The 23,191-nt window shown below is 39.3% G+C and overlaps 1 protein-coding gene across 1 annotated transcript in view; it reads right to left on the bottom strand.

The window, feature by feature from the left end:
* The window catches only part of CLNK (cytokine dependent hematopoietic cell linker), a 188,681-nt gene that overhangs the window by 6,688 nt on the left and 158,802 nt on the right, over positions 1-23,191 (bottom strand). Inside the window, exons 16-18 of the mRNA XM_027103353.1 lie at positions 13,207-13,340; positions 8,872-8,949; positions 4,526-4,681 (exon numbers count right to left, since the gene is read on the bottom strand). Coding sequence (XP_026959154.1) covers positions 4,526-4,681; positions 8,872-8,949; positions 13,207-13,340 — 368 coding nt within the window. The remainder of the gene's footprint in view (positions 1-4,525; positions 4,682-8,871; positions 8,950-13,206; positions 13,341-23,191) is intronic.

Raw genomic sequence — 23,191 nt, 5'->3', positions numbered from 1 at the left:
CGACTCTGGTGGTCTTGTGGAGGGGCCTCGCGACCTCGGGCATTTCACAACTAAACGTCTATCATAATTTTTTAGCAACTTATCACAAACATTTGCAGGACAAGGAACGGTCCGATTAAAATTGCTCGCTTCTACTAGACTCCACAGAAATGTTGACAAATGTGATTTCTAAAACTTGGCAGCAGGTAAAGCTCTGCAGGTTATTCACAAGCAGGTGCCCTGCTGGCTGGTCCAGAGCCGCCAGTGTTCTACCAGGTGATAAATAGGTGCGTGCATAGATGGGCAGAGATTAACAGAGTATCCCCTGGATGGCAGGGACTCTGCCTTGCTCTGCTCTGTGTCCTCAGAATGAAGCATTGAATCTAGCATAATGTAGGCATAAAATTAAGGCTTGGCCCCAAAACTGAACAAATGAGAGACCCGGGCTGAAAGGTGGCCTCCAAAAGATATCCCATGTCCTAATTCCTGGAAGCTGTGAATATGACCTTCTAAGCAAAAGAGTGAATATTACTTTACATGGCAAAGTTAGGATTACATTAAGTATCTTGGGAGGAAGGTCTTGAGAGAGGGGCTGATCCTAGGTTTTCTCTAAAAGCAGATATCCTGAATCCTGAATCCTCGTAAGATAGAAACAGAGGGAGATTCGCATGGAGAAGAGGAGAAGGCGTGTGACCTCAGAGGCAGAGATCAGAGTGATATGGCCACAAGCCAAGAAAGCCACAGTTTGCTGACAGCCACCAGAAGCTGGAAGAGGCCGGAAGGATCTTCCCCCAGAGACTCCAGAAGAAGGGTGGCCTGTCAATACCTTGATTTCAGATTTCTAGACTCCAGAACTTCAAAAGAATACATATTTATTGTTTTAAGCTACCAATTTGTGGCATTTTGTTACAGCAATCCCAGAAAACAAATATACTGGGTGCTCCCTGAATCTAAGTTCAGACACGAGTTTCTAGCCACATGGCTAGCAGAATGACCCAAATTTATAATATACAGCAAAATGGACCTTCCCTGGCTCATTCTTTGCAGGCATGTGTGGATTTGCTGGCCTTCTGTGCTTGTGACAGGTGTTGACAAGCTATGCCTTCCCAGGGGACCCGTCCAGGTTTCTCCTGCAATTCTCATGGCTCCATGTGAGCTTTTCATCTGTGTCCGGGACACACAGACCCAGTGAAAGGGCTTTAGGGTATCATTTAAGAGAGAAACGATACTTAGCACCTGCCTCTATGTATCTGGCACTCTCTTTACAGCATCTCATCTTACACTCAGAATACCTCCCTTGGAATAGGTGTCACTGCATTGTATGTGGGGATTAAGTCTAAAGTTTGAAAGACAATCAAAAAGCCACAGGAAATCAAAATTATCCTTGAAAACCCTGTGCCTCATTACGTTTCTCCTGCAGAGTTGGACTAAGATGCAACTTCTTTATTCAAACACCAGATGAAGTAGCTAGTACCTGGCTTGCATTTAGCAGAGCCTTGCTGTAGCAAATTCTTTATCTTTTCTTAGAGGTGGGAGATTCTTCCTCAGCAAGGCAAAGGGCTCGAACTGTGAAAGGTGTGCAGGAGCTGAGAACAATCTAGATCATCCCCCTCTTACACCAGGGCACGGCTTGTTCAGAAGACAGGCAGGAAGAACTACCTGTAAATTGTGATTTTTTTCACCCAGGGCCTGGCACACAGTAAGCTCCATGGAAATCTTAGCTTTTTTTCAACTGAAATTCTGGGCTGTTTTCAAATGGGCTGGGGATCATTTGCATTTGCTATGATGCTATCTGAGACTATGTGAGAAAGTCAATATTTTTGCAGACTATATTAAACCCCAGCTTTGGCATGTACTAGCTGTGGCTGTGGGCCAGTTACTTCACATTTCTGTGCCTCAATTTCACCATCTGTTAAATGTATCAACAGCACCTACCCCACAGGGTTGCTATGGGATTAAACCGATCAAGTTAATGAATAATTGTTAACGGCACAGAATAGTGCCTGTGCATAATAAACGTATGTAAGTGTTAAATAAACATATGAAAAGGAGACTCTTGCTTGGGGGTTGCATGAGAGGAGAAAATTCCATAATAACACAAAAAGTGTTAAAATAGACATTTGAATTCTTTTTTTTTCTTTTTTTTAGGTTATATAAATGAAAATTTATTTAGATTGAGAAAAAAATCTCAAAATATTACAATATTTTTGGCCTAAAAATACTACAAATATAAAAATCTAGGAAAATGATGTCTATTTTATTTTTTTAATTTTTATTTTTTAATTGAAGTATAGCTGATTTACAATGTTCCAGGTGTACAGCAAAGTGATTCAATTATACATAGGCATTTGAATTCTTAAGGGGTCCTTGGTGACAATAATTAGAGCAGCTCACCTGAAAGCTGGTGGTCTAATCCAGGGGCTGTCATTATGACAACCGGCTGAGACCTGCAGGGAACTGGCTGGCAATCTGATTCAACACTATTAGGAAGTTATCACAGGGTCACTGTTTCTTCTCTTTTATAAGCAGACCAAAGTATGGCTTGTTGGGAAAAAAGCTTTTTGGTTTTTTTTTAATGAGAACGTCTATGAGCTGGAAGAAAATACAGGAGGATAAAGGGATACTGAGCTGGAAATTCCATTAGCCATATATATCTGGACCTAAGGGGAACCATGTTTTAGTTATTGCCATGACTCAGTGATAATAATGAAAAAAAATCATAACTAACATTTAGCGATATGTCAGTAATCAGTGTTCTGAGTGTTTTACATTCATTAACTCACTAATCCTCATCACAAAAGAAAAAATTGGCTACTTCTCTTTTTAGTTTTGCTGTAACCCTTTCTTACTGTGGCAATATTTGACAGATTTATGTATTAATCTATTTATTCACTCATGTTCTCCTTTATGCCAAAACATTCTCAGGCTGGAGCAAAGGATGGTGAACTGATCCTATGGTAGGTAGCCTAGCGGGTGCTGACCACACCTCTCCAGCCACATATGAGTCTCAGAAAAGGACTCTGGGTCAGACCCTGGGTTTAAGCTGGAATCTTCACACACACGCCTTCGTGAAGCATTTTGGTAGCCCTGGCAATAGTCCTTATTTTGATATCTATTGAAGAACAATAGATATTTGTGTGACAGTTCTGGTTTCATACTGTTCCAGTTTTCTTGGGCCTCCATAATAAAGTACCACCGACCGGGGTGGGGGTAGAGCGACTTAAATGACAGAAATTCATTTTCTCACAGATCTGGAGGCCAGAAGTCCAAGATCAAGGTGTCAGCAGGGTTGGTTTCTTCTGAGGTTTCTCCTTGGCTTGTAAATGGCCCTTTTCTCCCTGTGACTTCACATCTGTGTGTGTCTGTGTCCTAATCTCCTCTTCTCATAAGGGCACTACTCATATTGGATCAGGGCCCACCCTAGTGACCTCACTTTATCTTAGTCACCTCTTTAAAGACCCTATCTCCAAATACGGTCACATTCTGAGGTGCTGGGGGCTAGAATTTTTACATAGGAATTTGGGAGGGGCACACAGTTCAGCCCATAATATATACCAACAGATAAAATTGAGGTCTGGAGATGCTAAGGGAGAATCACTGAATTATAGAAGTCTAGACTTGAAAAGAACATTTACAGTTGAAGAAACTAAAGCTCAGACAAGTTAAGTGACTGGCCTGAGCTCACATACTTAGTAAATGGTGACAGAATTTGAGCTCTGCCTTTCCTTCCCTCCCTTTTTCCCTTCCCTCCTTCCTTCCTTCCCTCCCTCCCTTCTTTCCTTCCTTCCTTCCTTCCTAGAAGAATTGAAAGACCAGCCTCCGTTTGCCCTCTCACTACCTGTGCATCTCTAGCCATTTACTTAATTTTCTAAGCCTCAGTTTCCCTACATCTAAGATAGGGATGACCATTATATTGAAGAGTTGTTGAGGGTTAAAATAAGATAATGCAGACAGACCAAGCCTAGCATAAACACAGCGAAAATCAATCTCCTTTCCCTGTTCTCTCTGATTTATTTATACAGTTATTAATTAATGCTTTAATTGAGTTATTCTTTCACCTAGCCACCTGTTAGCAGATGTGTACCAAGCACAGGCATGCTCAGTGTAGCACTGGATGCTGTGATTGAGGTCATATTCAATGTAGGGACACACACCTACCTAACGCCATCAGATGTCATCAGAAATGGCTGCAGTGGGAGTTCAGCGATGGGTGGGGAAGGAGTGTGGCATTAACGTGGGGCTCAGTGGAGGCTTTCTGGCAGGCAGAATGTAGATGTGTTTTACAGAATGAGTTGTCTTTAATGGGCAAAGCAGGATAGAGGGTGCATGGAAGGGTCAGGATTGGCTGCCAGCCCCATGAGCTAAGACATGAGCGGGAATGCTTGTGGAAGGGGCTGGAAGGATTAGATTACATTCTGCACCTCCAGGGTGGCTCTTTCCAGTGCTGCAGTCAGGGGGATATGGGGGTGACTCGGCCAGCATCCCCTAGTTCTCCCCGTGTTGTTGTCCTTAGCCTGGAAAAGGGAAATCATTGGGTTATACACACCTCGTCTCCTCTGAGCCCTGTTCCCAGGGCAAACTGCTGATTCCTCTCCAGGAAGCGGATTTTCACATTGTAGACTTTGTTCCCATAAAACACCACCAACACATAGGGTTCCGCCCTGGATTTTGTGGAACAGTCTCGGACCAAGAAGGTGCCATCCTGAAGCAAAAGGAAGAACAATGATCTTCTCAGGCATCAGAATCAGAATCCAACCTCCCAACCGTGGCAGTAGTGAAGCTTGTATGCCTGAGATTCCCAAATGGCTTTAGTGTTTGGCAAACCAGTTCTTTATTCAATTTAATTCAGTAAGTATTTATTGAGGGTTAGTTTGCCTAAAGGGTTCTTAATTTTCTGAGAAGTGCACCAGTCAGATTACAACACCCCCTACTTCGAAATCTTCCAATATTCCCTGCTGTCCTCAGCAACACGCCGACAACTGTAGCATGATGTTCAAGGATAGATGCACCGGCATCTTCCCTCCTTGGGGGTGCCTCCCTCCATCTGCCAATGTTCCCATTTCCTGTTCTGTTGATGTTCAGGTTATTATCCTAGAGACAGTGGGAGCCATCACAGGCTTTGAGCAGGAGAGGCTTTGAACATTATAAGTTGCTACTCTGCGTGGGGAGATGTCAACATAGGACTAGGGTCCCCAAAACAGATGTGGGGCTTCAAAGTCACTGGTGTCAAAATGAGTGAAGAGACTGTATGAAGGAGAAGAAAATATAGGCTGAGGTGAGGTAAAAGGATGTTCAGGGTAAGCAAGAAGAGACAGGAAGTATTCTAAGGAGATGTCTCAAAGACAGACAGAAACCCAGAAGCTTCAGTGTCATAGAAGTGGAGGGGGGGAGAGCGAGGGTTTCCAAAAGAAGGTCAACAGTATGAAATAGTCTGAGGGATGTGAGTAGGCCAACTATAAATATAATATAAAATAATCAGGCACACCCTGGAGAGTAGCTTAGGATGAAGGTCTGGTCGTAAAAGGCTAAGAAATGGAGCAATCCTCCTAAACATACACACACGTACAAGGTTTAGTTTTGTGGTTACATTGTGTCATTTATATGACGAAAAATACTGAAAAATCTGTAACTGTAATTGCATAGATTTCTGTGTAGGTGGTTATAAATAATCCATAAAGAATAAATCTAATTAGGTGTGTGTGGTACTTACTATCTATTCTTTATATAGATAGATATTATATATGATAATTTATATTTATAATAGCTGTTATATATATTATCTCCTCTATAGAATATATTTCATATCTATATGTTTATATATGTCTGTAACTAATATTTACAGATATTATGTGTACATATATAATAATGATTATAATACTGTATAACAATACTATAAGTATATTAAATTTATAAACAATACTATAAAACTACAGTGATGCCATGATGATGCTGGCAGCTAAGGTTTACTGAAAACTGCTCTCAAGATGCCATGCACTTTACACACATTTCATTTGATCCTTACATAAAATTTGAGGAGGTATTTTATCCCCATTTTACAGGTAAGGGAATTAGGGTCTAATTGTCTAAGTGGATCCTCTCACACATCACAGCTAATCAATGGAATACCTGAAAGTCAAGGTGAAATTCTTTCTATAAATATACCAACCTCCAAGTACATAAAGTGGATTCAAGGAATTTTCTGGAACCTGTTCTGCCAAAAACATTCAGCTGTAATTAAAGCCTTAAGACTCAAGCACATTCTTTTTTTTTTTTAAATTCTTTTCCGTTATGGTTTATCATAGGATATTGAATATAGTTCTCTGTGCTATATAGTAGGACCTTGTTGTCTATCCACTCTATACATAAAAGCTTACATCTGCTAACCCCAACCTCCCACTCCATCCCTCTTCCATCCCCCTCCCCCTTAGCAACCACCAGTCTGTTCTCTATGTCCCTGAGTCTGTTTCTGTTTCATAGATAGGTTCTTTTGTGTCATATGTGTATAACTGAATCACTTTACTGTACAGCCGTAATTAACACAACATTGTAAATCAACTATACTTCAATAAGAAAAAAAAATTAAAGAAAAAAAAGACTCAAACACAGAACATTGCCAAAGATCACAAAGGGAGAGGAGGCCAAGACATGTGGCCAGTTTTGGGGTTTATCATCTTAGACTCTGCAATGAGTTTGTCACAATGAATCTGGGCAGTCCTGCAATTTGAATTAAATTATCTTACATAAATGGGAAACACGTTTTGACAAAACTAACTGAGACAAACAAAATAGGAAAATATGAAGTCATTCAACTGAGTTTCTGTTTCTCAGTGCTTTTTGGGAGGAGGCAGAAACAGGCACAGAGAATGGGGCAAGGGAGCGTTGAGAGTGCCCAAACATAGCTGGAAGGACATTATGTGGCATGTACATTGCCCTTTTAGTACCGTCCACACAGGGGCTCCCGGAAGCAGGTCTTCTAAGAGCTATTTTCCCTTGGGAAAGAGGCAAAGAGAGTGTGACCGACCGCTGATTAGCCAAGAAGAGACAGGGTCGGAGCTGGAACCACTGTGCCACCATTAGACCCAGCAGAGGTCAGTTGTGCATGAGATTCCCTGGGGAGAGGGAAGGGAGGGTGCTCCAGCCAAGGCACCACCCAGCCACCTATGACTCCCCTTCCAGAATGTAAAGAACTCTAGTGGCTACTAGAGGCAGCTGTGATTTTGTGAAAAGAGGACTGATCATGAATATAGATTCTGCCAATTTCTCTACCTTGTAATTGAAACCTTAGCATCGGTTTCCTTATCTAGAGAATGACATAGTTTCATTAATTCCTAATGTGTTCAAGATACTTTAACAACTGTATTAATTTCCTACTGTTGCTATAACAAATTCCTATGAACATAAAGGACTACATCACAAATTTATTCTCTTACAATTCTGGGGGTTGAAGTCCAACATGGGTCTCACTAGGCTAAAATCAAGGTCTCAGCCAAGCTGTGTTCTTTCTAGAAACCCTAAGGCAAAATGCATTTCCTTGTTTTTTCCAGCTTCTAGAAGCCACCACTTGTGCCTTTACCTGTGGCCCTCTATGTCTAACTCTGATACTGCTGCCTCTCTCTTATAGGGACCCTTGTGAGTTTATTAAACCCTCCCCAATAATCCAGAATAATCTCCCTATCTCAAGATTCCTAACTTAATCCCACCTGCAAATTCCTTTTCCAAATAAGGTGACATAGTCACAGGTATTGGGGATTAGAATGTGGATATATTGTGATAGGGGGAGCATTTTCTGTTTACCATAGTAACTTACATATAATTTATCTTATTTAATTTTTTAATATTAATTCTAAAAGCTAGGCTTTATTAAAATTTTTTGAGGACCTATCGTTTATTCAGCCATCCACTAATTAACTAACTCATTCATTTTTGTATTTCCTCATTCAGCAGTGACCATTGTATTGGTTAGTTGAGGATAGGTTTTGGTGTTGCATCAGTCTTGAGAGCCTTTCTACCATTTCTAAACAATCTAGTATAGTTCTTTGCACATAGTAGAGTAGTTGCTTAATAACTATTTTCTATTTGTGATGATGGTTGCAGTAGTCATTTGATCTGATCACAAATATCACAGGTTTCCTCTTTTTTTGGTCACATGTAGCTTTGTACTTTTTTCACCCTCTTTGAAGTTAGGTCTGGTCATGGGACTTACTCTGGCCAATGAAATGTGAGCAAAGATGCAGCATGTTAAATTTGAGAGGATGTGTTGAGAGGCAGTATGTGATTGGTGTGAGCATACATTGAGATGGAGCCTCTAGCAGTCTGGGTCTACCCACCCAAACCTGTCTTGAGCATGGAGCTCAAACAAAAAATAAAGTTCTGTTACGCTAAGCAACTGAGATCTCAGGGCTGTTTGTTACTACAGCATAACCTATCACATACTGACTATTACAGCATTCACGATCGCTGCTCCTTTCCTGAAGAAGTGAGACATAAAAACCCAACTGTACCTTGGGCAGACCTGTAGGAAGGAGATGAAATTTGAACAAAGCAGAAGGATGGCACCTTCCATTGCAACCTCCATTTATACCCCAGCTTCCACATTTGATCTCCAAAATAGTTCCTTAGGGTTGATTTTACTATTTTCATTTAACAAAGAAAGAAACCTGCATTTACAGATATGTAGGAACTTGAGAAAGTCACGCAGCTGATAAGTGGTACAACCAAGTCTCAAATCTAAAATTCTGTTTGAAAGCTCACTTTCAACGACAATCTCCCCAACACTGAGAAATACAGGGTGAGGCAGGAACTACATCAAAGCGCACTGCTTGTTACATCCTGTGACCTATAGGCAGAAAACCATAGGATGACTACAGAAACAACAACAGGAGAAGCCATTACCTTGTTCTTCTTCATCAATGCCTCTTCCACTGCCTGGCGACTGTATTCTCCAATGTACCATTCGTTGTGCCGGATATCCTGCAGTACAGGTTTAAATGATGAATATTTTAGGGTCAAAGGAAACGATTAATTATTAATTAAAATTTGTTTTTATTCCACTAGTGCCAAATCACAGTTGGATGTATGGGAGATACGCAGTATAAAATTTCTGTCCCTGGATCTTGAGTTAGACACAGAAAAAGTAATGGCAGCTTAGGAATTACAAAATTGGCACGACAAAATCTGTCTGTCATTGAGAGTAACCAGAAATGTCACTCCATCTACTGAGAAACGTGCTTTGGCAACAAACTCAAAATGGATAATAAACCATTTATCTGTCAATGCTGTCTGAACCTGTACCTGCTGAAGCTTATTGAGGTGGGATATATATTGTTTATGGTCCCTATGAGGCCCTAGGCACCATAGAAACAGTAGGGGAGGGGAAGACAGGTACAGATTGAGAGCATCTTTATGCCAATTGCCTAAAGTCCCATGTAGTAGTACTGGGATTTGAACCCTAGTCTGTCTGGCTTTCTTCTTGTGCCATACTACCTTATTTATACTAATTTATTTCTTTTGATTGTAAAATCCACATAACAGAGAGAAGGAAGGGCAGTCAGAGATGCACCACGGATCTGCAATGCCTTTACCGAGTCCCAAGGATAATAATATTAAATAATCCTTTGCATGAGTCCAACGTCTCCAAGGATATCCCTCATTCATTATCCCAGTCCATGCCTGCAAGAATCCTGTGAGGCAGGCATTGCCAGGACAGTGGAGGCTCAGGAAGTCAACTTCTGTTACATGTGGCAAGAACTAGGGATGTGACATCAGGTCTTTGGTCTCCCAAAGTACCTGGTCCTCCCAGCACAATCTTGATCCTTCCAATGATGGGTACAGCAAACATATGTGAGTGCCACTGGGAAAGGCATGAGTCAGCTTCCCTCCCAACTCTCCAGCTTCACTTCCTCTCCCTGCCCCGCTCCCCAGTCTGAGGACAAGCCAGATGTGCTTGCTGTTGTCTAGACACACCCAGCTTCAGGGCTTGGCATGAGCGAGCCCCGCCCCCTGCCTGGAATCCCTCCTTCTCCTCACTCTTCTTCTCCCTGGCTCTGCCATTCTCTTCCATCAAGTTTTGGGGCAAAGTCACCTCTTATTTGAGGCCTCCTTTGGAATGAATTCCTTTACCTAGTCCCTACCCCTAGCGGAGGGTTGGTGCTGGAAGGTCCAGAGGCAGGACCTGTTCCACTCCAGCAAAGCCAGACAACAGGCTCCAGAAACAAAGGGCAGCTCAGAGAAAGGGCATCTCTCTGCAGAACTGGGAGCTCTCTGAGCTGATAGTGGTCTGCTGCTTCTGGGGGCCTCTCTGCCAGTCCCGGGGCTTGGCAGGGCTCGGTCATGGTGTGTTTCATCTACTCTGATTTTGTTTATTTGTTCAAGCTGGAGGACACTTAGAGGTTTTATAACCCCGTAGTTCTCCAGGTGTGATCATGAGTGCTGGCTGGTGAGTTTAGGTGCTGCTCAAACACAGAATTAGATAACTCTGAATTACCTGGGGCGGGTGGGAAGTGGTTCCCTTTCAGTTCTCTTTCTAGCCCTTTGAATAATCCAAGAGGGGCATTTCATTTTGGTGCTATTTTGTCCTTAATATCTCTCTGGTATTTCTAATCTCTCCTTATGCTGAGACTCATTAGCGAGTGATGGCATCCTGCTACAATTTTTTTTTAACATCTTTATTGGAGTATAATTACTTTACAATGGTGTGTTTGTTTCTGGTTTATAACACAGTGAATCAGCTATACATATACATATATCCCCATATCTCTTCCCTCTTACATCTCCCTCCCTCCCACCCTCCCTATTCCACCGCTCCTGCTACAATTTAATAGCCTTGTTTTGTTTGAGCTACAATAAAATTTTTTTCAAAAATGTGAAAAATATACACATCATACGATTTACCACTTAACCATTTTCAAGTGTTCATACAATACAGTGGCATTGAGCACATTCACATTTCTTTGCAGCCAGCACCACGATCCAGCTCTAAAATATTTTCATCATCCCAAACTGAAACTCTGTACACATTCAACAACAACTCCCATTATCTCCTCCCCTAGCCCCTTGTAACCACCAATCTACTTTCTGTCTCTATGAATTTACTTATTTTACCCTCATATAACTAGAATCATATATTTGTCCTTTTGTGTCTGACTCATTTCACTTAGTATCATGTTTTTAAGGTTCATCTATGTTGTAGCACCTGTCAGAATTTCATTCTTTTTTACAGCTGAATAATGTTACTACATTGTCTGTATCCATTTATTTGTTGATGGACATTTGGGTTGTTTCTACCACTTGGCTATTATAAATAGTGCTGCTGTCAACATGGATGTACAAAAATCTGTTTGAGTCCCTGCTTTCATTTCTTTTGGGTATATACCTAGAAGTAGAATGCTGCAATTAGTTTTAATATTACTTTCTGGGACTTCCCCGGTGGTGCAGTGGTTAAGAATCCACTGCCAATGCAGGGGACACAGGTTCGATCCCTGGTCTGGGAAGATCCCACATGCCGCGGAGCAGCTAAGCCTGTGTGCCACAACTACTGAGCCTGTGCTCTAGAGCCTGCGAGCCACAACTACAGAAGCCCGCGTGTCACAATTCCTGAAGCCCGTGTGCCCAAAGCCCGTGCTCCGCAACAAGAGAAGCCACCACAATGAGAAGCACGTGCACCACAATGAAGAGTAGTCCCTGCTCACTGCAACTAGAGAAAGCCTGTGGGTAGCAACGAAGACCCAACACAGCCCAAAATAAATAAATAAAATAAATTAAAGAAAAAGATTACTTTATATGTATGTAATACTGGTTTTCTATTTGGAGTAGTGATATAAAATGTAAAAAGTTAACTTGATTAAGTATAACATTATTATTGATAGTACATGGATAGGCCACAGATCATAAAGGTGCGTTCAAATAGTTGAAATCAGGGCAATCCTTATTTAGTGCAAGACTTTCCCATGCTTGAGGAATCCAGGCTCTGGGAGGGATGTAACTTTTGGATAGACATCTAGTTAGGACCCTGGAATTCCAGCGCTTATGAAGGAGATGATGAGGAAAAGGAAACCAGGTCTGTAAGAAGGGGCAACAAAAGAATTATGTGCAAAACATTCCCCAAAGTCAAACTTAGCTGTATGAGACTTCTTTTAGAATTAAGGTCAAAATTAATGTAAATATAAGGACAACCAATGGCGCTTGGGACGCTGTAGGGATTATGAGCAATTGACCACAGAGGTATTCTATGTACTCTGCTTCTGCTTAAAATCTTTTGCAAGCTCTGTAGCAGAACACTGAGCATATGAGGATATGGGATGGAGACCCAGACGAAGCATGTCTTTTTGTGCCTTATTGTGAAAGACTTTAATAAGTAATGTTGCAAGATGATTGAGGAAAGAGCATAGAATTTACAAAGAAAGTTTTATCCCCCCATATAGGTAAGTGTAAGTGCAACGTGGTCTGAGAACTGATTGTAGGGATGGAGAATATTTTAGAAAGAGACCAGGAAATAAATGAAGGGCAAGCAAGAATCCATCTACTATCTATTTTCATCTCTCCCTCCTCTTTATGTCTCCTCTGGGGCAGAGACCATAGCTTCTAGCAGGTTGTCTGGTATAGAATAAGTGCTCAACACGTGCTTCCTAGACTGTTCAAATGAAATGAGCATACAATATGTGGATCTTTTGTTGGAAAAACAATTGCAATATGTAAATACCCATCAATTCTAAAAGATTACTGAACAGTCAATAAATATAAAACAGTCCTAAATCTCTATTTTTTGGATTAATTTTAAAAAAGCACTTTTAGAATCTGGAAATATGCAAGTTAAAGAATCTAGTGAGGGCTTCCCTGGTGGCGCAGTGGTTGAGTCTGCCTGCCGTTGCAGGGGACATGGGTTCGTGGCCCAGTCCGGGAAGATCCCACATTGCTGCGGAGCGGCTGGGCCTGTGAGCCATGGCCGCTGAGCCTGCATGTCCGGAGCCTGTGCTCCGCAACGGGAGAGGCCACAACAGTGAGATGCCCGCGTACAGCCAAAAAAAAAAAAAAAAAAAAAAAAAAAAGTTATATAGCAAAATACTTTAAAAAATATTAAACTCCAATAATACAGAGCGAGAAGGGGAAAACTCAGATCCAGTCATAATGATCTCCTTTTAAGCACTGTTCAAGAAAGCTCTAGATGCTAAGCTCTAGATGCTAGATGCTAAGTTCATCTAGAAAAATATTGCAGAGAAGTGTCTGTTTTACCTCTTCGTCAGACCTTGTGGGGAGAGGTTTCTTCCTGCTCGTGTATTTACAACGTAGCGAATTTTCCAGAGGGCCATAGCTGGCGGGAGACGGACATCTCTGAGGAGGATAGGACTGCATGCTTTCTTTATGATCTGGAAAAATAAATTCACATTTAAATATGACTGCGTCCCTCTGACAAGGAGCTGGAACCCATCCCTCCCTCCTGTGTCTATGGCAACCTTGGTCTGTACCACCATCATCTCACTACAGACAGCAGTCTCCTCTAGACTGTTCTCTTGCTTCAGCTTTTGTCCCTGTCTCTTTAGGGCATCCAGAGTCATCTTTAAAAAATGTAATTCTGACTTTGCCACCTCCCCGCCCCCCAGTACAAATCCTTCCATGATTTTCTTTACACCTGGAAGAAAATCCAAACGTTTTAACTTCTGTCAATAAGGCCCCAGATAATCTTTCTTTTATTTCTTCATCCAGCCCCATCCTCCACACTGTTTTGGCCATAATGAACTCTGTTCAGTTTCTTTAACAAGCCAAGCTTGTTCCCAACTCAGAAAACACCATGTTTTAAATGTAAAAGAATAAATTTTTGTTTTAATGGAACATCATTTTTAACCTGAAAGAATGACTAACACAGACTATCATTATTCAGACTTGGGCACTTGGCAGATACTTTAATAAAAATGAACAAAGTAAGCCTGTCACTTCATGGAAAGCAACTGGTAGTATTTGTGGCCAATTTTAAAATTAGACTTTTCAAGTGCAAACTGGAATTTGGAAAAACTTGTATCTGCCACTGTGACTGAATAGCATATCCACAGTTCGACTTTTCTGATGAGATTGGAGGTGTTACGTGCAAATGTGATTTAAAACAATATTATGTACTAAAATAAGTTAACATAGAAAATATCTGCTCAGGTCTGTGAACCACTGTTTTCCAAGTGACTAATATATGATGCTACAAAATAATGCCTGTGTAAAAGATTCTTTAGAAGGGAAGATAGATCGATGGATTTTAAAGTAACAGAATACAAAAAGTTCATTGAAACACTTGTCCAGTTTTGATGTGGTATTTTCTCTACATACTTCAATAAAAATAACATTTCCACTGTGTCATTCCAGTAAACACTAATAAAAAATGAATTTCAAGAAATTAAGCCCACAAGGAAGGAGTGAGGTGTTAGAAGGAATACTTAAAAAAAGATATTTATAAATATATTAGTAATTTAAAGCAAGGATTAAGTGTATACAAATTATAAGGTTTGAGGGTATAAAAACAATATCAAAATAAAATATTAGACAGTAATAACATATAAAATGGAAAAGGGGTGATTAGTATTAAGGCAGAATAATAAGCTATTTAGTCTTAATTCAGTCTAGAAAACAGTCTATTACCCAAGTTATAGTTCTGGTTAGTAGATTAATAAGAGCATTGAAAAAAATGGAATAGTTATATTCACACAGTATATTTTTGAGACAAAATACTAAATAAAACATTAGCAAATTTTTATATGCCAGTTATTGTAACGCAAGTTATATGTGTATTTATTCTGCTCTTTGTCATCAAAATGCCAAATTTCTCTGTAGGCTTACTAAGAAGAGCAAAGAATACTCCTGCAACATTGAAAGTTCTATTTCAAGGGTTCCAAGGTTTGTGGCTTTTAATGAGGAGTCTAAGAATATAGGGAATTACATGTATCAAAATGTTTGTTTTAGATAAGTGTTTGATCAATTAAAGTTGAAATTACATTCATCATAGTAAGTTAATTTCACTCACCAATTTATGACTAAAAATAGGAATAATGCTAAAGACATTTCTGTCTTTTCAAATTTTATTTTATAAGGAAAAGAGCTCTACTTTCAAACACAGTACAGCATCCATACCATCAGAGCAAAATCATCTTAAGTTTGCTGTATTGTTGGGAAGAGGATATGAACTTCAGAGTTTTAAAATTCAAGCATACTATTTATTTATTTAGCTAAACACTGAAGGTAAGCAATGGAAGAATAGAATTTGTATAACTTTCTAGAAAGAGAAAAAAAGAGGAGTAAAGAAGAAATGAATCCAATATATGGCAGGAAAAGAAAAAAAGTCAATAAAATTGGCAAATAGGAGGCACAACAAAATATAAAAATTGATTAAAAAATATTAGTAATTACAATAAATATCAATGGTGTAAGTTTAACACTTAAAAATCAGGTGCAGATTGGTTTAAAAATTCCAGGTCTGTGCTAATTACACATCTGAAATATAATGACACAGAAGGATCACTAATGAAAGGATGGAGAACCATAGACCAGGCAAATCCTAACGAAGAGAAAACTAAAAGAGTTATTGAAATATAAAAAAAAATGACTTTAACAACTTTATTTTAAATCATAGTGAATCAATACATAAAGACATTATTTAAATGGCCATAGCTATCTTTTCAACATGGATTGAAACAGTAAGAACATACTCCAGAGTAAAAAGTAACCATTATCAGCGTTTCGTATCAGTTTGTGTGGCATACGTAATAGAGTTCAGTGATTATGAATTTTTCTTGATATTGTGGCAACTGATTTAATATATTTCAACTCTGAGTGCCTTGCTTGAATATTTAAAAATCCTACTTGAAAAAGAATTTGGAAACAGCTATGTGCATTTGTAGTCTATTCAGAGAATGAGTTAAAAAAAACAAAACAAACAAACAAAAAAACAACTTTGCCATGCTATTTCCCCTGAAGGCCTGGATGGATTTTTGCTTAATAAATGAATAAAATTCCGAGTATGTAATCCCCTACAAGTATTTAATTGATTTTGTTCTTAAGTAATGGCAGTAATCTTTGGAAAGTTTTCTTTATATAAAACATTGCATTTGAGTTTTATAACTGCAAGAAATAGGACTGTCCTACTTGGAGAATAGAGGCTTACATTAATAAAGAGGTTGACACAGGGTAAATGGAAGAATAATAAAGAGAACAATCTGTAGGTGGGCAATAAAATTAGGGTAGTCTAATAAAAACGGTATGGGTTGTAGAACCATACTGATATCAATATTTACTAATATTTGAAAATTCTCATGTATATAAAACTCTTAGTACAGTGTCTGATCCACACTAGTCACTCAATAAATGCTACTGCTGTTAGTGTTATTAGAGAAACAGCTCTAGATGTTTCTTTTGAAACTTAGAATAAAACCATTGTTTTAAGCAGCTCTCCATACTTATCAGCAAATCTTAACCTTACCCTTACATAAAATTTAAAAAATAATTTTCTAAGTAAAGAGCCATATATTTCAAAGAACATTTATAAAATGCAGATAGAAAGGAAAACATTAATGAACAAAAACTAAAACAAACAAAAGAGAAAAGAAATCATCCACCACCCCAAATTTAGAGAGTAATGTTACTATTTGGAGTATCACCAAACCTTTCTGGATTCTCTTCCAATATATCAAAATCATTTTCTTTTTGTCCTGAGATCCATCTACTTAGCCTCTTAATAGCTTAGCTTGAATTCATTTATCAGAGAATTGAGCAAAGTCTGTTTATCAAGTAGTAACTTAGCTATCAAGAGTAACTGAGTATTTTCTCATTTGTTGGATAAGGATAATGATATCTACATTGACAGAGAAGTAGTTATCATGAGTCTAAGTGAAGAGTACTGTCTCCCTCATCTGAAGTGTTCAACTTAAAACCAGTAAGCTTTAGCAAGCCCACTAGACTCAGAACTCTATGTGTGCCTGGATTGTGTGCTATTTTCTGTACATCTAATTTCTGCAAAGCACTGGTGACCCAAGGGTGAATTTTTACCCAGGAGAATGAACATCACTCAGTAAGCTGATAGCATCACAGAGTTCAAGCACTGGGTAGTTAAAGAATGGGGCTGTCTCTATTCTGTACACTTAGGGCCCAGCCCAATGGGTATAAACCATGTGCTTGATGGATATTTGGGTTTTTTTTGTTGTTCTTAAAATATTTTTAAAAATTAATTTTTATTGGAGTATAGTTGATTTACAATTTAGTTTCTGCTGTATAGCAAATTGAGATATTTGTTGACTAAAAAAGGAATTAATGGTATTTGAAGGCACTGGAGGCCAAAACGTTTCCTTCGTCCACCCCAGGCCATTTCTTTAAGCAGCCTGTTTTTTCTAAGATGGGTAGAGAACAATCTACATGACCCCAGTACTAATGATCCACTCCAGCCAGAGGGTACTTGACTGGACTCATGTCTTTGAAGACCGTCCCACTTCACTAACACTGCTGTTCCATTCTTTAATTGTTCTTTATTTTTAGCAATATTTTCTTTTTAACATCTTTATTGGAGTATAATTGCTTTACAGTGTTATGTTAGTTTCTGCTGTATAACAAAGTAAATCAACTATAAGTATACATCTATCCCCATATCCCCTCCCTCTTCTGTCTCCCTCCCACCCTCCCTATCCCACCCCTCTAGGTGGAGACAAAGCACCGAGCTGATCTCCCTGTGCTACGCGGCTGCTTCCCACTAGCTATCTATTTTACATATGGCAGTGTATATATGTCAGTGCTACTTTCTCACTTCGTCTCAGCTTACCCATCCCCCTCCCCGTGTCCTCAAGTCCATTCTCTACGTCTGCGTCTTTATTCCTGTCCTGCCCTCAGGTTCTTCAGAACCATTTTTTTTTTTTTTTTTTTTTAAGATTCCATATATATGTGTTAGCAGGAAGTATTTGTTTTTCTCTTTCTGGCTTACTTCACTCTGTATGACAGACTCTAGGTCCATTCACCTCATTACAAATAACTCAATTTCCTTTCTTTTTATGGCTGAGTAATATTCCATTGTTTATATGTGCCACATCTTCTTTATCCATTCATCTATTGATGGACACTTAGGTTGCTTCCATGTCCTGGCTATTGTAAATAGTGCTGCAATGAACATTGTGGTACATGACTCTTTTTGAATTATGGTTTTCTCAGGGTATATGCCCAGTAGTGGGATTGCTGGGTCATATGGTAGTTCTATTTTTAGTTTTTTAAGGAATCTCCATACTGTTCTCCATAGTGGCTATATCAACTTACATTCCCACCAACAGTGCAAGAGGGTTCCCTTTTCTCCACACCCTCTCTAGCATTTACTGTTTGTAGATTTTTTGATGCTGGCCATTCTGACCGGTGTGAGGTGATACCTCACTGTAGTTTTGATTTGCATTTCTCTAATGATTAGTGATGTTTAGCATCCTTTCATGTGTTTGTTGACAATATGTATATCTTCTTTGGAGAAATGTCTATTTAGATCTGCTCATTTTTGGATTGGGTTGTTTGTTTCTTTGATACTGAGCTGCATGTGCTGCTTTTATATTTTGGAGATTAATCCTTTGTCAGTTGCTTTGTTTGCAGATATTTTCTCCCATTCTGAGGGTTGTCTTTTCATCTCATTTATGATTTCCTTTGCTGTGAAAAAGTTTTTAAGTTTCATTAGGTCCCAATTGTTTATTTTTGTTTTTATTTCCATTTCTCTAGGAGGTGGGTCAAAAGGATCTTGCTGTGATTTATGTCATAGAGTGTTCTGCCTATGTTTTCCTCTAAGAGTTTTATAGTGTCTTGCCTTACATTTAGGTCTTTAATCCATTTTGAGTTTATTTTTGTGTATGGTGTTAGGAAGTGTTCTAATTTCATTCATTCAACTATGTTGAATAATAGTGGTGAGAGTAGGCAACCTTGTCTTGTTCCTGATCTTAGAGGAAATGGTTTCAGTTTTTCACCATTGAGAATGATGTTGGCTCTGGGTTTGTCATATATGGCCTTTATTATGTTAAGGTAAGTTCCCTCTATGCCTACTTTCTGAAGAGGTTTTATCATAAATCGATGTTGAATTGTCTTGAAAGACTCTTCTGCATCTATTGAGATGATCATATGGTTTTTCTCCTTCAGTTTGTTAATATGGTATATCATCTTGATTGACTTGAATATTTTAAAGAATCCTTGCATTCCTGGGATATACCCCACTTGATCATGGTGTATGATCCTTTTAATGTGCTGCTGGCTTTTGTTTGCTAGTATGTTGTTGAGGAGTTTTGCATCTATGTTCATCAGTTATATTGGCCGGTAGTTTTCTTTTTTTGTAACATCTTTGTCTGTTTTTGGTATCAGGGTGATGGTGGCCTCGTAGAATGAGTTTGGGAGTGTTCCTCCTTCTGCTATAGTTTGGAAGTTTGAGAAGGATAGGTGTTCACTCTTCTCTAAATGTTTGATAGAATTCTCCTGTAAAAGCATCTGGTCCTGGGCTTTTGTTTGTTGGAAGATTTATAATCACACTTTCAATTTCACTGCTTGTGATTGGTCTGTTTATGTTTTCTATTTCGTCCTGGTTCAGTTTCAGAAGGTTGTGCTTTTCTAAGAATTTGTCCATTTCTTCCAGGTTTTCTATTTTATTGGCATAGAGTTGCTTGTAGTAATCTCTCATGATCCTTTGTATTTCTGCAGTGTCAGTTGTTACTTATCCTTTTTCATTTCTAATTCTATTGATCTGAGTCTTCTCCCTTTTTTTCTTGATGAGTCTGGCTACTGGTTTATCAATTTTGTTTATCTTCTCAAAGAACCAGCTTTTAGTTTTATTGATCTTTGCTATTGTTTCCTTCATTTCTTTTTCATTTATTTATGATCTGATTTTTATGATTTCTTTCCTTTTGCTAACTTTGGGGTTTTTTTGTTCTTCTTTCTCTAATTGCTTTAGGTGTAAGGTTAGGTTGTTTGAGATTTTTCTTGTTTCTTGAGGTAGGATTGTATTGCTATAAACTTCCTTCTTAGAATAGCTTTTGCTGCATCCTATAGGTATTGGGTTGTCATGTTTTCATTGCCATTTGCTTCTAGGTATTTTTTGATTTCCTCTTTGATTTCTTCAGCGATCTCTTGGTTATGTAGTATTGTATTGTTTAGCCTCCATGTGCTTGTATTTTTTACAGTTTTCTTTCCTGTAATTGATATCTAGTCTCATAGTGTTGTGTTTGGAAAAGATACTTGATATGATTTCAATTTTCTTAAATTTACCAAGGCTTGATTTGTGACCCAAGATATGATCTATCCTGGAGAATGTTCCATGAGCACTTGAGAAGAAAGTGTATTCTGTTCTTTTTGGATGGAATGTCCTATAAATATCAATTAAGTCCATCTTGTTTAATGTATCATTTAAAGCTTGTGTATCCTTATTTGTTTTCATTTTGGATGAGATGTCCATTGGTGAAAGTGGGGGTTAAAGTCCCCTACTATTATTGTGTTAATGTCGATTCCCCCTTTTATGGCTATTAGCATTTGCCTTATGTATTGAGGTGCTCCTATGTTGCGTGCATAAATATTTATAATTGTTATATCATCTTCTTGGATTGATCCCTTGATCATTATGTAGTGTCCTTCTTTGTCTCTTGTAATAGTCTTTATTTTATAGTGTATTTTGTCTGATATGAGAATTGCTACTCCAGCTCTCTTTTGATTTCCATTTGCATAGAATGTCTTTTTCCATCCCCTCACTTTCAGTCTGTATGTGTCCCTTGGTTGGAAGTTGGTCTCTTGTAGACAGCATATATAAGGGTTTTGTTTTTGTACCTATTCAACCAGTCTGTCTCTTGGTTGGAGCACTTAATCCATTTACGTCTAAGGTAATTATTGATATGTATGTTCCTATTACCATTTTCTTAATTCTGTTGTGTTTGTTATTGTAGGTCTTTTCTTTCTCTGTTTCCCACCTAGAGAAGTTCCTTTAGCATTTGTTGTAAAGCTGGTGTGGTGCTGCTGAATTCTCTTAACTTTTGCTTGTCTGTAAAGGGTTTAATTTCTCCATCGCATCTGAATGAGATCCTTGCTGGGTAGAGTAATCTTGGTTGTAGGTTTTTCCCTTTCATCACTTTAAATATGTCCTGCCACTCCCTTCTGGCTTGCAGAGTTTCTGCTGAAAGATCAGCTCTTAACCTTATGGGAATTCCCTTGTATGTTATTTGTTGCTTTTCCCTTGCTGCTTTTAATTTTTTTCTTTGTATTTAATTTTCTTAGTTTGATTAATATGTGTCTTGGTGTGTTTCTCCTTGGATTTATCCTGTATGGGACTTTCTGTGCTTTCTGGACTTGATTGACTATATCCTTTCCCATGTTAGGGAAGTTTTCAACTATAATCTCTTCAAATATTTTCTCAGACCCTTTCTTTTTCTCTTCTTCTTCTTGGACCCCTATAATTCAAATGTTGTTGTGTTTAATGTTGTCCCAGAGGTCTCTGAGAATGTCCTCCATTCTTTTCATTCATTTTTCTTTATTCTGCTCTGTGGTAGCTATTTCCACTATTTTATCTTCCAGGTCACTTACCCGTTCTTTTGCCTCAGTTATTCTGCTATTGATTCCTTCTAGAGAATTTTTAAGTTCATTTATTGTGTTGTTCATCATTTTTTGTCTGCTCTTTAGTTCTTCTAGGTCCTTGGTAAACGTTTCTTGTATTTTCTCCATTCTATTTCTAAGATTTTGGATCATCCTTACTATCATTACTCTGAATTCTTTTTCAGGTACATTACCTATTTCCTCTTCATTTGTTTGGTCTGATTTGTTCTTACCGTGCTCCTTCATCTGCTGCATATTTCTCTGTCTTCCCATTATGCTTAACTTATTGTGTTTGGAGTCTCCTTTTCACAGGCTGCAGGTTCTTAGTTCCCATTGTTTTTGGTGTCTGCCCCCAGTGGGTAAGGTTGGTTCAGTGGCTTGTGTAGGCTTTCTGATGGAGGGGACTGGTGCCTGTGTTCAGGTGGGTGGGGCTGCATGTTTTTTTTTCTGGGGGGCAGTGCTGTGTACGATAGTGTGTTTTCGGGTGACTGTGAACTTAGTATGCTTTTAGACAGCCTCTCTGCTAATGGGTGGGGTTGTGTTCCTGTTCTGGTAATTGTTTGGCATGGGGCACCCAGCACTGGAGTTTGCTGGCCGTTGGGTGGAGCTGGGTCTTAGTAATGAGACTGAGATCTCTGGGAGAGCTTTTGCCATTTGATATTACATGGGGCTGGGAGGTCTCTGGTGATCCAATGTCCTGAACTGGGCTCTCCCGCCTCAGAGGCTCAGGCCTGACACCAGGCTGGAGCACCAAGACCCTGTCAGCCACACGGTTCAGAAGAAAAGGGGGGAAAAAAAGAAAGAAAAATAAATAAGTAAAAAAAAAAAAAAAAGAATTAAAATAAAAAATAAAAAAATAATTAAAATTAAAAAGTAATAAAAAAAAGAAAAGAGCAACCAAACCAATAAAGAAATCCACCAATGATAACAAGCACTAAAAACTATACTAAGATAAACATAGAGATCAGAAACAAGTCAGTCGCAGACAGCAAACCCCAAGTCTACAGTTGTGCCCAGAATATACCGCCTCAATTTTGGGAACATTCATTGTCTATTCAGGTATTCCACAGATGCAGGGTACCTCAAATTGGTTGTGGGGATTTAATCCACTGTTCCTGAGGCTGCATTGAGAAATTTCCCTTTCTCTTCTTTGCTCGCACAGCTCCTGGGGTTCACCTTTAGTTTGGGCCCCACCTCTGCGTGTAGGTCACCCTCAGGCTTCTGTTCCCACCCAGACAGGATGGGTTTAAAGCAGCGGCTGATTAGGGGTCTCTGGCTCACTCATGCCATGGGGAGGGTGGGGTACTGTAGTTATAATTGGAATGCAGGTTGAGCCTGAGGTGGCAGAGACCAGTGTGACGTTGCAAAAGCCTGAGGAGTGCCATGTGTTTTCCTGGGGAAGTTGTCCCTGGATCACGGGACCCTGGCAGTGGCAGGCTGCTAGGCTCCTGGGGTCGGTGGGACAGGTGGCACATGTGGATAGTGACCTATGCTTGCACACAGGATTTTTGGGGGTTGAAGTAGCAGCATTAGGGTTTCATGCCTGTCTCTGGTGTCTGAGTTGATAGCTATGGCTTGCGCCCATCTCTGGAGCTAATTTAGGCAGTGCTCTGCCTTCTGTGGACAGACAGGGAAGGAATCCCCTCTCCTTGCACACCCCAAAACAATG

The sequence above is a fragment of the Aethalodelphis obliquidens genome, unplaced genomic scaffold, assembly GCF_003676395.1.
Source record: "Aethalodelphis obliquidens isolate GAN/ISIS:26980383/991018 unplaced genomic scaffold, ASM367639v1 scaffold6, whole genome shotgun sequence".
NCBI classification, from domain to species: Eukaryota; Metazoa; Chordata; class Mammalia; order Artiodactyla; family Delphinidae; genus Aethalodelphis; species Aethalodelphis obliquidens.
Note: the sequence above shows the minus strand (reverse complement) of the source record. Positions and strands in the feature narration are given on the sequence as shown.